This window comes from Myotis brandtii, unplaced genomic scaffold (genome assembly GCF_000412655.1).
Source record: "Myotis brandtii unplaced genomic scaffold, ASM41265v1 scaffold528, whole genome shotgun sequence".
Classification (NCBI taxonomy): domain Eukaryota; kingdom Metazoa; phylum Chordata; class Mammalia; order Chiroptera; family Vespertilionidae; genus Myotis; species Myotis brandtii.
The window spans coordinates 627,297-644,517 of NW_005369930.1; the positions used below are offsets into that span (position 1 = coordinate 627,297).

The window sequence follows — 17,221 nt, forward strand, 5'->3', positions numbered from 1 at the left end:
GAGGGTGGGTGGGGCAGAGGAACTGGGCGGGGGCACAGGGTCGGGGGCGAAGCTGCTAGAGTATCAGCACCGCGGACAGCGGCCGGGCAGCGCGTCCTGAGCCCCTCCTACAGCCAGAGTTTTCGGAGCACTTTTCTGGTTTGGGGAGAAAGAAACGTATTTTCAGTCTCTGGAGGTGGACGTGTCCCATTGGGGCTGAGACGCTGGGCTCAGCAGCTCCACACTGTCGAGGACCTGGGCCAGAAGGGGCACGAAAGGAGGGGTGCGGCTCGGGGAAGGTCCTGTCAGGCCCTGGGAAGCTGGGAAGAGAGGCTGGAAAGCCTGGTGGGCGGTGGGAGAGGACCCGCAGTGTGGACGCTCTGGACTGGAGGCGAAAGGTGTCCAATGCAAGTGGCATTCCTCTTGGCAGTAAGAACAGATGCACCGTTGATTTGTTACCGCTGCTAACAAACATTCCAGCATGGATACATTCCCTGCATGGGTCTTACCTTCTAGTGTGGCTTAACCCTGCAGAGAGGGTATAGGAGAAGCTATTATTTTTCATCTCGGGCACAGACATACCAATGGGTTGTCCAGTGGTAATGAAATGATTATATGAAAAAGAACTGTTATGCACAGCCTTTTCTGACCTCAGGGATCCTTTTTCAATTATTCACTTCATTACCCTATGACAGCCAAGTTCTCATGTATGTTTTTCTTAACCTTTCCTAAAATATGTGTTTTTGCTAGACTCCTGAATTAGATTTTCCTCTGAGCATGAATACAGGTCGCCAAGCATTGAAATAATTAAAGCTTAATACAGTAAGAGTGAAACAAAACCCAACCAGCTTCCTTTCCCCAGGTAGTCATCCGGCGCCTTCCACCCAGCCTCACCAAGGAGCAGCTGGAAGAGCAACTACACCCACTGCCTGCACATGATTACTTTGAATTCTTTACTGGGGACCTCAGGTGAGAAGCTGTTTACCAACATCAAGAATCTTAGAGGCATTGTCTCTTTCTGGCAAATTATCTATATATATAAAAGTCTAATGACTGAACAACTGGTCGACCAGCCGCTATGACGCACACTGACCACCAGGGGGCAGACACTCAATGCAGGAGCTGCCTCCTGGTGGTCAGTGCGCTCCCACAAGGGGAGTGCCACTCAGCCAGAAGCGGGGCTCATGGCTGGCCATCGCAGCTGCTGCAGTGGCAGGAGCCTCTCCTGACTCCACCAGTGCTACCGAGCAGTGGCACACTGCTACATCCCTCGGGGGATGTCCGACTGCCGGTTTAGGCCAATCCCACAGGCCAGGCGGGGATCGGGCCTAAACTGGCATCCGGACATCCCCAAAAGGGTCCTGGATTGCAAGAGGGCGCAGGCCAGGGCTGAGGGACCCCCCCCCCCCAAACCCTTCGTGCACAAATTCATGCACTGGGCCTCTAGTTGTAGATAATAGAAGACATCTCCATTTCCCACATGTTCCCAGAAATCAGAGCAGTCCTTTATTTCTGCAAGTTATTTTAAGTAGGCAGAACATTAAAGGCCTCTAAAATAGATTTGAAATATGCCTCTACTGGCACCACCAGTCTAAGAAATAAACAAAACCAGACCAAGTAACAACATATTACTTAATTTTTGTTTTTGAATATCAACAAACCATATTTCATGTAGTTTTTTAAAGTAAAATGTATTAAGATATAACAAAGTAAATTGAATATACAGATGTATAACCTGATGAATTTTCACAAGAGAACATGCCCATGTAACTAACACCAGATAAAGAAACAGAAGTCCCAGACCCCAGAAGTCCCACTCTGCTCCCTTCCTTCATTAGCACCCAAACTCCACTCCTCTCAGTTTATATCTTTTTCAATTCCCTTTTACAACTTGGGAGATGGATGACTCTGACAACACTTTTTATTTTCAAATCTCGCTTTTGTTAACAAAGAGAGTGCTGAGCTCAGGTTAGACCTTCAACAGGTGACAGTTCAGCTGTGATTTAGTGATTTTCACTATGTTTTTATTATTATCTTTGTTATCTTTTTTATCTTCAATATCATGAGTTCTTATTTATGGTAGCCATAAAACTTTCCTTTTGAATAAATACATTAAAATAAATAATGTCAGTCTATTCAACAAAAAATAACCTCTAATAGGTAAATATATACATGGTTTAAAAAAACATAAAGATGATATTCAAATGACTAAAATTTAGGAAAACGTACAGTTAAAGGAGGGCTGACACTAGACCCCGACCGGCTCAGATTGGAATCCCAGGCCCACCGTTTAACTAATGGCTCCCTCTGAAAGTACCTCATTTCTCTGGGCCTCAGTGTACTCATCTGTGACATCAGGTTAGAGTATCTGCCCTGAAGGAAATTGGTGGTTGTGAGATAGCAGAGAAAGGCTTAGTTCTGTAGCCCCTGTTCACTGTGCTACAGTAAATACTCTAACACCTAAAAATGATCTCTAAATCAGTAAACCATCTTTTTCACAATATAACATTTTATTCTGTGAAGGAATTATAGCTACATAGATTGTATTGCAGCCACGATGCAGGATGAGGCGTGACTTTGCTTCTCAACCCCTGAGAACCAGTATTTTAGCCCTGGCTCCATGCAGCAGAGAAACTAACCTAGAGTCTTTCCCAAGTCATTAAAAAGATATCAGTTAATGTTTTGTTTGTTTGTGTGTTGTTGTTTTTTGCTAAAGAATATCCAGATTGTTGTCATTTACTGAGAGATGAATCTTTTTTTTTAAAAAATATATTTTATTGATTTTTTACAGAGAGGAAGGGAGAGGGACAGAGAGTTAGAAACATTGATGAGAGAGAAACATCAATCAGCTGCCTCCTGCACACCTCCTACTGGAGATGTGCCCGCAACCAAGGTACATGCCCTTGACCGGAATCGAACCTGGGACCCTTGAGTCTGCAGGCCAACGCTCTATCCACTGAGCCAAACCGGCTAGGGCGAGAGATGAATCTTTTGACAAAGAAGTTTTATCTGAAGTAGTTTTGTTGTATTCAGACAAGGAAAACAAAGGCAAAATTAAAGAAGTCCTATTTTTTTTACTAACCATTTTCACTGTTATTTCTCATTTCAGTCTTTATCCTCATCTCTACTCAAGAGCATACATTAATTTTAGAAATCCTGATGACATTCTTCTTTTCAGAGATCGGTTTGATGGCTATATCTTCATTGACAACAAAGGTTGGGTCATTGGCTTTTTAAACCCTTTGTTACAATCTTTAAGTACATTAATTACATTATGCTGGAATATTTGTGAGTGTTAATAAAAAAGCTATCAGATACTAATCTAAAGTAAAGCAGAAATATGCATCATGTTATTGTGATTGTATGCTTGTTAAAAATTAAAATGATATATAAATGGAAAGGATTCTAACAGTTGTGTAATAGTGATAACCTATTTATGTATTATCATTGGAGATCGAAGTTTTTCCAAATAAATGCGCTTTCTGGATAAGTGAACTTTGCTTTTTATGTCTCCAAACTAAATTATTTTACCCATGTTTGATAAAATTTTCTAAACTATATTATTTATTTATATCAGCATCTTCCTAAACAGAATATTCTTCATAATTATGCCATTTCTGGATGAAGCCATGAGGGAAAGGATTGTAATAGTGAGCATCAGTTTTTGACCCTGTTTAACAGGGCTGTCTGCTGAGACAATGTAATTTACCTCTACGTTAAATGGTTCCAATTCTCTGTACTTTTTAGATTCTACTTATGACATTTTTTTCTATTTCCTCCTTTCCTGTCAGACTGTCAGCCATTGTGTTCACTGCTATCATGTGTGTACACTTTTAAGAGCATGTTGTTTTCTATACACCCATCACCAACCAATCTCTTTCCATTTCACCCCACCCCCAACTACTGACAAGAGTTTTCTTCCCTTCCATGTGGGGGGCCAGAGGGGGGGCGGTGGTTAAAGAGTGACTAGATTGAAACCCAGACATTTTTGCTGTGAGTAAAAGCAAGTTTAGTGCTTGAACTGTTTGACATTTCTGTTGAATGCTCATTTATTTGGTAATTCATTCAAGTGCCTTTTATCTTTCTTTTTTAAAAATTGTGGTAAAATACACATAACATAAATTTACCATCTTATTTTTTTAAGTGTGTAGGTCAGTAGTGTTAAGTATATTCATATTGTTGTGCAACCAATCTCCAGAACTCTTTTTAGCTTACAAAGCTAAAACTCTGTACTCATTAAATATCAACTTTCCCCATTTCTCCCCCCACCCCCAGCCCTGACAACAACCCTTCTAATTTCTGTTTCTATGAATTTAGATACTCTAGATACCTCATAGAAGTGAAATCATACAGTATTTGTCTTTTTCTGACTGGTTTGTTACAGTTAGCATAATTTTTTCGTGGTTCACTAATGTTGTAGTGTGTGTCTTCGAGACAAATGAGAGAATTACAGTATCATAGTCACCTGGTCATTCCTGACAAGTCCAGAGTGATTACTCAGTGGGTTCAGTATGGAGGCAGAATGTGCTATTTTTATGAAGCACATAGCAGGTTCTCCCAGTGATCATTTCTATGTGCATGCCCCTCTGCCCATATCACAACAGAATGAATTTGTAGTGACTTTCAATCTGAACTTTTTTATTTGAAGCAAATCTTACTTGAATATTATGTATACACTTTGAAGGCCCCTCTTTTAGCCACGTGTCTATTCAAAAGCAAAATAATTTTCTTGAATTCATATGGCAGGTTAATAATTGAATTAGCCTTTTAAAATTAAAACGATTTAAATGTGACTAAGAAACTGATTTAAAGATATTACACTCTTTAGTGAGGAGAGGTAGGCTTAGTGAGGTATAAGTAACATATGGCAGAATTCGTCATTTTAAAGTATATAGTGTGATGAATTTTAAATGTATTCAGTCATGTAATGACCACTACAATGTGAGGAATCGTTTTATTTAATAAACAGTTGTTCTCCTTTACTTAAATGTGGAGTCTGACATGCTAAGGTTGCACTTGCTTAAAAGTATAATTAAACTATAGTTTAACCACTAACATTTTCATTGTTATGTTCAATCCTTAAGAAAGCTAGATCATTCTACAAAATGAATATAGTAGAATTTCAGAATGATTTTTGGAATTTTTGTTGTTGTTGTTGTTAAAGGGCTAGAATACCCTGCAGTGGTAGAGTTCGCTCCATTCCAGAAGATAGCCAAAAAGAAGCTGAAGAAAAAAGATGCCAAAACCGGAAGCATTGATGATGGTGAGTCCTTTCTCAAAGGCTGGATTATGAACCTACAAAATTAAATACAATTATCAAATGCAGTTTATCTCCTTTATATGGGGAGGAGTGTATTTATTTATCTTTTCTCTTTAAATGTACAGATCCAGAATATAAGAAGTTTTTAGAAACTTACTGTGTGGAGGAAGAAAAAACTAGTGCCAATCCCGAAACTCTTCTGGGAGACATAGAGGCAAAGACAAGAGAACTTATTGGTCTGTTTTGCTCATTTCACCTCTTTACTGTATTAAGATATGTATTTATAGAGTATATACACATTTCTTCTTTTTTATGACTTTCATAAAAAATTGACACCTTTGACAGGTTTGGCAGAAATGTAGAATATTTCCTACTTTTGACAAAAGCATTGCAAGACAGCAGCTTGGGAAAATATTCCGAGTATCTGTGGATGGGATAGCTTGAGCTTTCAGTTACATTATACTCATCTTGTTTCAGAGTTGTAACGTTTGAACAGTAGAAAAGACATTTGAGTGCTCTGTGCCTGGCTGTATTCGGGAAGGAGCGTTATATCTCAAGGTTGGAGTCAGTATCTTTTCAAAGACCAACCACTGAAATGAAATGCGTGGCTTAAATATGAGATCATCTTGCTGTTGTTCAAAAACATATCAGGCCTCCTGAGCAAGCCAAGCAAACAAGTGGATAAACCCGTTCAGAATCCAGAATCCAGTTTGAATCAGGCCTTCAGCCCTACACCTGCAAGTGGTGTGTCTTAGAAATAAGTGGTTATCTCCTAGTAGCAGTTTCCAGAAACTCAAGAGTAGACATGAGACACCTTTTTCTAATTAAGTTTCCTTATTTTTTAAAGATTTTAAAGATTACATTGAAAACAAGTATTTAAAACAAAGGAAAGAGATCTTATTTTTTTAGTTAAATACTTTATTACAATTTTTTTGTTTTAGCTAGAAGAACCACACCTCTTTTGGAATACATTAAAAACAGAAAATTAGAAAAGCAGGTATGTCTGGCCTTTTGTGCATATGCTTTATGTTTCTACCACATCCACGCAGACAATTTATGCACAGACTTTTCCACCTCTTTAGAGGATTCGAGAAGAGAAGCGAGAAGAGCGACGGCGAAGGGAGTTGGAAAAGAAACGCATACGTGAAGAAGAAAAAAGAAAGAAAAGAGAAGAAGAAAAATGTAAGAGAAAAGAAACAGATAAGCAAAAGAAAGCTGCTGAGAAAGAAGTAAGGATTAAGGTAATTTGGAGACCTTTCATATCTTTTTTCCAAAAATAGTTCTGCTGTCCTAATTGTGCCTTTTAAGTATTTTAGCTCACTGGAAATAAAGGAACATTTTTAATTTGTCTAGTCTTTTTTTTACTATAGTTCCTTTTCTCCATTCTTTAATAGTAGTTCTCAAACTGTGTTCCCTGAGCCCTTGGGGTTCCTTGGGCATGCTGTGTTTGGAAGGACTGAGTGGGTGGGAGGGTGGAGGAGGACCAGCCTCCTGAGTGTGAACAGAGCACTCCACTCAGAGGAGCCCTGCATTTAAGTACCATAGATTGGGCTCCTGCTTACATTTTATTTTAATGAAAATATTTCCTGACTAAAAAACACACATTTGAAAACCATTGGCTCAATGTATACTAGCCCTGCCTTATGAAGGCTGACTCGTAGAACTGGGTTTCTCACAGAAATGGTTTCTGCATCTCTTGCCCAATTTTTCCTTTGCCTGAGGCATTCATTTAAGAGGGTGGTTTAATGGTCATAGGTGTGCGAACACTAACCTTTTCATTTTACTTTCTGAACAAAGAGTTGTAGCTCCCTCAGTGCCTAATGCTTCACATTCTCAGAAACACTTTTGTCAACATCTGAGAGTTTTCCGGAAGAATCACTGAAACTTGTAGCCTGTAATTTCAACTATGTATAGTTTTATAGTTATTTTTAAAATATATTTTACTGATTTTTTTACAGAGAGGAAGGTAGAGGGATAGAGAGTTAGAAACATCGATGAGAGAGAAGCATCGATCAGCTGCCTCCTGCACACCCCCCACTGGGGACGTGCTTGCAACCAAGGTACATGCCCTTGACCGGAATCGAACCCGGGACACTTCAGTCCCCAGGCCAACGCTCTATCCAGTGAGCCAAACCTGCTAGGGCTCAACTATGTATAGTTTTAAGCAAGACTTCAAGTATTGGGAGTACAGCATGTACTTACTCCGTTTGGAGGATGGGATTAAAATCCAGAATAAACCAAAGATACGAAAACAAATTTAAGTCAGTAAAGTAAATATAGGATCCTTCATAAAGAAAAAAATGAAAGACTTAAACACAGCAAGAGAAAGTTATATAGTCCAAATCTGGTAGAACAAAATCTTGGTGGCAGGTTGGACCCAATGACGTGAGTAGCCCACAGCTTCTGTTCTGAGGAGTGTCTGGTGTTCTAACCTAATAGTACACCTCTGACCCAATAAGCCTTTAACAAGCATCTTTGCTCAATTTGGGCATCTCTGACTTATGAATGATTTGGAGAATTTAAATTAAAAAAACAAAACTCTGAAAAACAAAGTCTGTGAAGAAATGCCAAAAGAATTAGTATTAATAGCCTAAAAATAGAACAAAATTTTCAGAAGTAGATCTTTCGTTTATGTTCTACAAACTGACTTTTATTTCAAAGAGCTGGGGAACTAACTGGATGGGAGGTGCACATAAAAGGCATACTAAATTAAACACATCATAGCAACCTTCTAGGTCTGTTTGAAGAAAGGGAATAATAAGTTTTGAAAACTCTAAAACTGTTCTAAAAGCCATTAATATAGAGCAGCCTTTTAAAAAATGTTTTTTTTCTTATTACAAAAGATTTTGTATTGATTTTAGAGAGGGAGAACAGGGGATAGGGAGAGAAACATCTGTGAGAGAGAACCATCGATCAGCTGCCTCCCGCATGCCCCCTAATGGGGATTGAGTGTGCAACCCAGACATTTGCCCTGATTGGGAGTCTAACCGGTGACTTCTCAGTGCACAGGACAATGTTCAACCAACTGAGCCACACCAGCAAGGGCAATACTTGTTTATTTTTAAAAAACTAGAACCTGTAGGTGAAAGGAAAGAAATTCATTTCAGTTCTGTCACCTAAAAATAATCACTATGAACACAGTGTTGCAAGCTTTCTGGACATTTTCCTACTCATGTGTATCAACATAGAAATAGAAATCAGATCATTCTTTTGTGACATTCCTTTATTCGTTAATACAGTGGGGCCTTGACTTACGAGTGTCCCGACTAACGAGTTTTTTGAGATACCAGCTGTCTCTCGGCCAATTTTTTGCATTGAGTTGATAGAGTAATTTGAGTTAACGAGCTCCTTAACGAGCTCAGTCTCAGAACGAATTAAACTCGTAAGTCAAGGCCCCACTGTACCAGCATTGAGGCACCACATTAACTATCCTACATCATTTTTAACAACCACAAAGTTTTATTGACTGAATGTTGCCCTAGGTGTTTAACCCAAAACCTGTTCATTGGACCTTTATCTTTGTATTCAGACATTTGGGCTCAATATTGGTATATAGTTTAAATTATTTATTAATATACTCTTAAAGTGACATTTTACTAACATTATAATTTCTCAGCTTCTTAAGAAACCAGAAAAGGGAGAGGAAGCAGCCACTGAGAAACCAAAAGAACCTGGAGAGGACATTGAAAGTGGAGAGGGACAGTGGGAAGCCAGTCCTGGCTGCGCCGTGGGGAAGGCCAAGCCCCGGGAGAGCCCGCTGGAGGAGCGCAGGGAAAAGTGAGCCCCGCGCTTCTGTTTCTTTGGCCACGTTCAGCATCACGGGATGGTCATCCATCACGGCCATATATCCTTTGTCAGTACGAGTGCTCAGATTTCATAGTATTCTTGGAATTCTTGAGTGCTTGTCCACATTCTTGTTTCTTTTTGGTCATGCTAGGAACTTGGTAAATCCGTTTAGTCTGTAGCCTCAAATCTATCTTTGAACCAGAGAAATATCTTCTGTATTTCCTCTGGGTTTCTGTTGTTGCACTTTAGGTCTTCTGGATCTTCTTCCCCGTCTCCTTTCCTTGTGATTTTTATCAGTTTGTAATTTTCCTGTGTCTTCTGAGATATCATGCCCATTTGGTCTTCCAGACCTTCAATTCTCTATGGAATTATGAATTTGAGAACTTGGTCTTTCAGGTGCTGAAAGTCTTCCTGTCCTAAAAAGATAGAATTCTAAGTGCTGTAGTTCCTTTGTGGGAGTTGTCGTCCCTCTGGCCCCATGGACTTTGACACACAGCTGTAGATGCTGGTGTTGTGACCCATAGGTCTTTACCTGCTCGTGACATGAGCTCACAAAAGGACCTGGGCTTCTCTGGGAACAAGACAGACATAGCAGTCTGTGCAGGGTCCAGAGAAAGACCAGCCATTCGCTTGTCCAGAGGTAGGCCCTTCGTCCTGCCCCTGACCCTGGGTTTGGTCATGTCCCAGTCAGTAGGGCCACATGCAGCTGGGCTTCTTGTCCCCCTGACCCAGGGTTCCTGCCCATGCCTTGCATTTGGACACCTGCAGAGCCTCCTGGAGGCAAGGGCTGTTCCGCTCACAGGAGTGGCTGGAAGTGGATTCAGGTGCAATGGGCAAGGTCATGGGATTAAGCTGCTATTTGCCCAGGAGCACAGTAATCTGAACGATTTATGACTGCCTTCCTTGCATATAGAGTTATGTAAAGTTTTCTCTCCCTCTTTTTGGTGGGTTCTAGTTTATTGGTTTGTATATAAAATTAATTTATACATGATATCAAATCTGATCTGTTAGAATTATGGTTTATGTTACAGACATAACGCAGTTTCTTAAGAAGCTGTCAACCGGTGGTCTGCAGATCACTGGTGGTCCGTGAGGTCCAAAAGGTTGGCGACCGCTGGCTTAGGACACAGCACTGCCTTTTGTCATGTTTCTGGCACCAGTTCACGCTTTGCTTATAGATCTTTTTGTCCCCAACAGTCCTGCCGCTTCTGTACATGAGGGGTTCACAGGTGGTATGTAAGGACGTTTGCCAGTGGTTGGTGGAGGGAAAGACTTTAAGATCCAAATGAGCTAACCAGCCACTTGTTTACTTACTGTTCATTTAATAGTTTGACATATACACAAATGTTATTAAATTTCAGGTAGTTTTAGCTATGGTTGAAGCAGCAACTAAGCTGTCACTATCAGCTCTGCCTCATGATGGATGTGCATTTGGGATACTGGGAGTCACCTGACCACATGTAGTCTCATTTATTTTATCTGCAATGAGGGGGAAATATATTTATTTTGGAGGTTTACTGAGAATTTTAAAAATACGTGTAATTGGTGCCTTAGCATATCACTTAATACATATGTGTTACTCAAGTATAACAGGAAATAGTGTTAATACAATTGATTCATAGTTTTTATAGTTTTTATTGAATGCCTGTGGTGTGTGCATGCAAATTTGGCATTAAGTGATGGGCAGACTTACATGTTCCTTGCCTTTTCTGGAACTTGGAGTCTGGAAGGGAAGACAGGTCATCAACAAGCAGTTTATGAAAGGTTACTGATCATTTGTATTAAACCACAGGTCACAAAATGACAGTGATAAAGAGCAAAAGGATATGGAGAGAAAATTTCGAGAAAAAGAACTTGAAACACAAAGATACCACTTGGATGATAGCAGAAAGCTTAGAGCTCACTATGAGTTTGACAAGTTTTCAAGAAGAAATGAAGAAGAGATGAAACCGGGCAAAGGATTCACCCCAGACAGAGGGAAGACGGGGAGCCAGGACCGTGGAGTCCCGGTGGAAGCAGCAGAGAGACCGGGGAGAGAACAGAAGAGTGAGGACAGCCCGGCCCCCAGAAAGGAGAGAGTGCGAAACAAGGTTGTTTTCTTCATTTGGGATAATCCCTCATTCATCTGTCTGCGCTAAAAGTATGAGCTGTACTTTTGCAGGCTTATGACTGCTCTTCCAAACAGAAATGCTTTTATTTCACCTAAAAAAGGAAAATCTACACAGGTGCCTGAGGTTTAGGATCTCTGACTCTGGATCCTGCGTTATCTTAGACCAGTGGTTCTCAACCTTGGCTGCACATTAGAACCACCTGGGAATCTTTTTAAAATCCTGATTTCTAGGCCCCATCCTCCGGAAATTCTGTTTCTTTGTTATGGGGTGGGGCCACACTATTAGTAACAAAGAAACAGAATTTCCGGAAGATGAGGCCCAGAAATCAGGATTTTAAAAAGATTCCCAGGTGGTTCTAATGTGCAGCCAAGGTTGAGAACCACTGGTCTAAGATAACGCAGGATCCAGAGTCAGAGATCCTAAACCTCAGGCACCTGTGTAGATTTTCCTTTTTTAGGTGAAATAAAAGCATTTCTGTTTGGAAGAGCAGTCATAAGCCTGCAAAAGTACAGCTCATACTTTTAGCGCAGACAGATGAATGAGGGATTATCCCAAATGAAGAAAACAACCTTGTTTCGCACTCTCTCCTTTCTGGGGGCCGGGCTGTCCTCACTCTTCTGTTCTCTCCCCGGTCTCTCTGCTGCTTCCACCGGGACTCCACGGTCCTCAGATGGCTCATAAACACCCAGAAGTTAGACCTGCACAATCAGATTGAGATTGCCCACTTAGCCCAACAAACAGGTTTTCTTTCAGAAATTTGAGGTTAATTTGCATTCAGATCGCATTGTCAGGGAGAAGCGCTATAAATGGGTTCATCTCCCTTCCAGGGCCAGGCCCCATGATGCTGTCAGTCCCCCAAAGCCTGCCCTCCAGGTGAGCAGATGGGTCTGAGGCTGCGGGTCACACCCACCTCCTGCCGTTCCTGACCCTTGGCAGCCACTCCGTTCTCTGTCTCTATGACTTTGTGATTTCAGGAGCACTATATAAACGGAAACAGAGAGTATGTAACCTTTTGAGATTGGCTTTTTCACTCAGCATGATTCCTGTCTGATCCATCCAAGTTTCAGCGATGTTGATTTTCTAAGTATTTCCAGTAAAGTCAAGGGAGATCTTCAGAAAAGCCAGAACCTTCTAGCTTCACCCTTGACTGGTCAAGTCTGTATCACAAAGGGTTCCTGTAGCTGCCTTGACCTTGTGTACACCAAGTACAGCCATGGGGAGTCTCATTGATGGGGGTTGTTCCTGTGAGCACTTGTTTTGCAATGGAGTGATTTGGGTATTTGCACAGCTGTAGGTGTGGGAACTTGCGATGACTCCTGTCAATTAAGTTTGCAGTGTGGTAGTGGTGATAAAATGCTTTGTGGGTAATACAGTGGGGCCTTGACTTACGAGTGTCCCGACTCACCAAGTACAGCCATGAGTCTCATTGATGGGGGTTGTTCCTGTGAGCACTTGTTTTGCAATGGAGTGATTTGGGTATTTGCACAGCTGTAGGTGTGGGAACTTTCGATGACTCCTGTCAATTAAGTTTGCAGTGTGGTAGTAGTGATAAAGTGCTTTGTGGGTAATAGCTCCTTTCATACCAGACCTGGCAGGTTATGATGTGCTTTTAGGGTCAGTTTCAAACTCTGTACACGTTACCCTGGTGAAGAACAGAGCCAGCTTGTTGGCGTGGGAGATGGTGGGTTGTCAAGCCTGCATCTTGGCCTACACAGGGGTCCTGTTGAACCCTTTCCAACTCTTCTCATTGGCCAGGCTTATATTAAGAATATTATGATAAATCCAGGTGGTGACTGTGCGGTCTCCACACACAGCCTAGGAGTGGGTAAAACACCAGTGGGACATGCCCACCCGAGCGAGTTGCACTGTCCTTGCACTCCAGGTGGCGTGGAAAGGCTAGGGCTGCTGGTGCTCTGTCATACACACAGGCAGGGAAGGAGCGCTGAGCTGGGATGGGGTTGCTGCCTCCCTCTCTTGGAGCGCTGGCTTTCCTGAGGAGCAGTTGTTCCCCCTGGGAGTATAGGTCCCAGCCTTCAGAATCACACTGTCCTTCCCTCATTTCACTGTCCTCGTGCCTGGAAGCTATTTAAGTGCATTTTGTGTACTTTATTCAGTCTTTGTGTTTATTCCACCACCTCTAAGAGTTTAATAAGATGATGGGTATTTTCTGTGAAGGGGACAGTTCAGAAATAATCCACATGAATGTTAATAACTGTTTCGTTTAGCACTCTAAGAGCCCTCTGAGGGGCCGTGACTCATTTTGTTTCAGACTCGGGTCCGCTGCTTGGCGACTCTGTGGGACTGAGATGTGTGTGTTGACTTGTCATCTCTCTAACTGGCAGGAGAGTGCCATGGTGTACTGTTTCCACAGAGTGTTGTAGGTTTGAGCAGTAACATAGTAACTGTATTTTCATGGCTTTTTATTGCCTTGAAATGCTTGGTTTCTGAGAGAGTGCTGTGAAAAAAGGCTGATTTTTAGCTGTAAGACTGATAGTCTTTAGATATTTAAGATCTTCAGTCCCTAGAAATAGTGATGTTGTTCCCCCCTGCATTGCCAGCCCTTGGAAGAGTAACCCACCCTTTTATCCTAGCAGGACCGGCCGGCCTTGCCACTGTACCAGCCAGGAGCTCGCATGAGAGCACGCGAATGTGGTGGAAGATTCTCCGAGGAGGGCCGAGATGGGAGGAGGGCCGAGGCAGAAGATTCAGCAGGGGCTGGTTCCAAGAAGAGCAAAGAGGCAGAATGAGTCAGCGGGCATGCCAAGTTGTGACAAGGGTGAGCTCGTATTCCAAATTGCATGGATTAGAAATGTATACAAGGGTCTGGAATATAACCCGCAAGGTGAATCTACTCCTTACAAAGAATCCAGAAACTGGTGGCATAGAAACAATCTTTTAAAAAATTGAACAGAGTTTTCTTTGATTTTACCACTTCTAGTACGAACTTCTGTGTATCATTTAGCCACAAGAGAGAAAACAATCTCTTTGGGAAAGTAGAAGAGTATGACCAAAACAGCATGAATTCTGAAGCACTTTAAACATGTAGGAATAGCTTACACTTTGTATTTTATACATTTGTAAGCAAACAATCTGTTGGGATTTATATCTCATTATGCTTCTTGTGAGCCCTTGTTTCTGGGACGTGAGCAGCTCTCATTCCAATATAATCCTGGTAATTCAGCCACGTATGCGCCTTCTGTCCTAAGATTCCAGGAAGTCTGTTGTACTGTAGTCCCGTGGATAGGAACTGTAGTCCCGTGGATAGGAACCTAACACTGTGAAGACCCACAGCTTTCATTATGGCCCTTTTAACAATCTGGCCACTGACTTGGTCAAAATAGTTTGACATTCTGTTGATGGATGTACTTGTGGTTTATAACCATTATAGTTTAAGAATTGCTAACAAATGGCGTTATTTTGGGACATGGATAATTTAGGTACAGCATTTAGGTTTTTTCTTTTTGCAGCCTGAGGTAATTTTAAAGTGATTTTATGTAGCTTTCTGCAAGTATGCATTCTATAATATTTTTTCCTTTTAGTGAAGTTTTAAAATGTCTGGGTATTTTTGGTGCTGTGTTTTGAACCTAAGTAAAAATTTTAGTAGCTATAGATTTGAAGTCCAGTTATTGTACTTTTCCTACATAGAATTTTACACAATATAATTTTGCTTTTTAAAATGTACTTTAACTATATGACTATTTTGTTGTTATATTTATTCCTTATTAAATAGGAAATGTTTGTCAAAAAACTAAGAATGACTCATCATTAAAAACATCCAGTTGTTGGACACAGTTTTATGGCATTGCTATGTTCTTGTTCTTTACCTGTGAGCTCCAAGAACTTGGTGAGGGAGGGGAGAGAAGGGCTTGCTGTGGATTCAGCCAGGTCCAAGTGATCAGAGGAGCCAACCCTGGCTGAAAAGGCTAGATAGTAACATTTTACAATTTGCAGGCTATATGGTCTCTGTCACACCTACTAAACTGCTGTTGTGGTGAGAAAGCAGCCAATACATAAATGAATCCAATAAAACTTTATTTATAAAAACAGGTAGCAGGCCATATTTAACCCGTGGACCATCGTTTGCTGACCCCTGCTTAGAGGATGCATTAGACTGGATCTCCTGAACAGTGAGCAGCTGCGGTCCTTGCTGCTCATTTTGGCTTTGATCTGGAGATTTCCAGACCTGAGAGATCAGGACATAGTAAATCTTATTGCTAAGGCCCCCATCTTGGTTCTGTTGGCTTCTTTGATCTGGAGATTTCCAGACCTGAGAGATCAGGACATAGTAAATCTTATTGCTAAGACCCCCATCTTGGTTCTGTTGGCTTATTGGCTTGTTTGTATTTTCGTGATCAAAGACATGGAGATCTTTAGAGCTCATTTTCAAAATTTGTGGTTTAAAACAATAGTTCTCATACATTTGGGTCTTAGGAGCTATTTACATTTTTCAAAATTATTGGCAGCCCCAGAACTTTTGTTTATCAACTAGATTACATCTATTGATGTTTACCGTATTCAGAATTAAAACAGAAATATTAAAGCACAAGAATACATAAACACATGTTCCATTTACTGCCCTAGTAATAACATCACCGCATATTATGTAGCCTCTGAAAAACCCCACTGTACACTCAGGAGAGGATCAGAGTGAAAAGGAGAATAATACCTTAGTCTTAATATAAAAGTAGTTATACCAAGCCCAGCCAGTGTGGCTCTGTGTTTGAGCGCCAACCTATGAACCAGGAGGTCATGGTTCCATTCCCGGTCAGGGCACATGCTTGAGTTGCGGGCTCAATCCCCAGCAGGAGGCGTACAGGAGGCAGCCAATCGATGATTCTCATTATTGATGTTTCTATCTCTCTCTCTCCCTTCCTCTCTGAAATCAGTAAAAATACAAATAAAATAAAAAAGTTGTTACACCAAGGGAGAACCAAGTAGGTAAGTCTGAGACACACTCTCACCATAAACCCCAATCCTGGCAAGACACCATACAACCAGAAGGAAACCCCCAATTACCAGCTTGTCCTTGAGGAGAACCTAGGGTCCCCATATCTCGCATCTACTTTTAAGGCTCTCACCTGAGGGATGGGGCCCCCAAAACACCTAGCTCTGCAAGTCCGTGGGGCTTGCATCCATGAGACCCACAGGACTGTAGGAAACAAAGCAGCAGTTCTTCATGAGTGCATGGGTACTTGCTGTTGCTGTCACCCAGGGCACAGCACAGAGGAGCAGACAAACATGTCCATCTCCCAGAATTTTCCTGGAAGAGCTTGGAGTACAAACTGCTGCCCGAGGGGCCGGCTTCTCATTAGCACACATCCAAGTACTGACTGCAATCCTCCCTGGAGCTGGGGGCAGCCGGTGGGCCCTGTCCCCACCTTCTCCCTCCAGCTCACTCCAATGATCAAACCAAGTTGCCAGCACATCTCTGGAGGGAGCTGGTGCGTCAGCTTTTGTGGCTCCTGCCTGCGGGTCGGCCCCTGGATCACCCAGCTCTAATACAGAGCAGGGCTTGCCTTCACAAGTCCCCCGGGACTATTTCAAACAAAGAAGCAGTTCTTTACAGGTGTGCAGGAGAGCAAGCAAAAAAAGAACACAAACCTCTCTCAGTTCCTCCCTGCAAGGGATTTGACTGCATCCTCTCACATCGACCTGAGGGGCCAGCTCCTAATCAGCCTGCATGTGGAAGCTGACGGGGATTGTCATCTAACCTATACACACAGCCTAGCAGGTGGCCTAGCATAGATTAACTTTTATTTAGAATTCATAACTTTGTCAGATTAACCTGTAAATCCACTTAGATTGCTCTAGATTTTATAAAGTGTAACCATGTCCTATAATCTGTTGAGTTTAACAGAAAGGCTGAAACTTAAGTAGTTAAACTTCCTTCCATACTGTGCCCCTCCCCGACATTGATGATTGCAAGAGCTGTTTTTCAGGAACAAACCCAGAATGTTCTGCAGGACCAGGGGGTTGATCTGGCTGAATCTGCCCCAAGCTGGCAGAAGCTACTTGGAGGACCCTCTAGTGACGTCCTCATGAATTTTCTCATTATAACACAAAATCTCCCCGGGCAGAGATTTTC

The 17,221-nt window shown here is 41.8% G+C and overlaps 1 protein-coding gene across 1 annotated transcript; it reads left to right on the forward strand.

The window, feature by feature from the left end:
* Positions 1-814: 814 nt before the first annotated feature.
* UPF3A (UPF3 regulator of nonsense transcripts homolog A (yeast)) lies at positions 815-14,927 on the forward strand (the record flags this gene model as incomplete). Its single annotated transcript, XM_005877691.2, has 9 exons — positions 815-948; positions 3,089-3,195; positions 5,144-5,242; positions 5,365-5,475; positions 6,181-6,236; positions 6,322-6,480; positions 8,856-9,016; positions 10,818-11,115; positions 13,731-14,927. Coding segments are annotated over 9 exons (1,278 nt in total), but the record flags the coding sequence as incomplete, so codon positions are not given.
* Between the last annotated feature and the right edge of the window lie 2,294 nt (positions 14,928-17,221).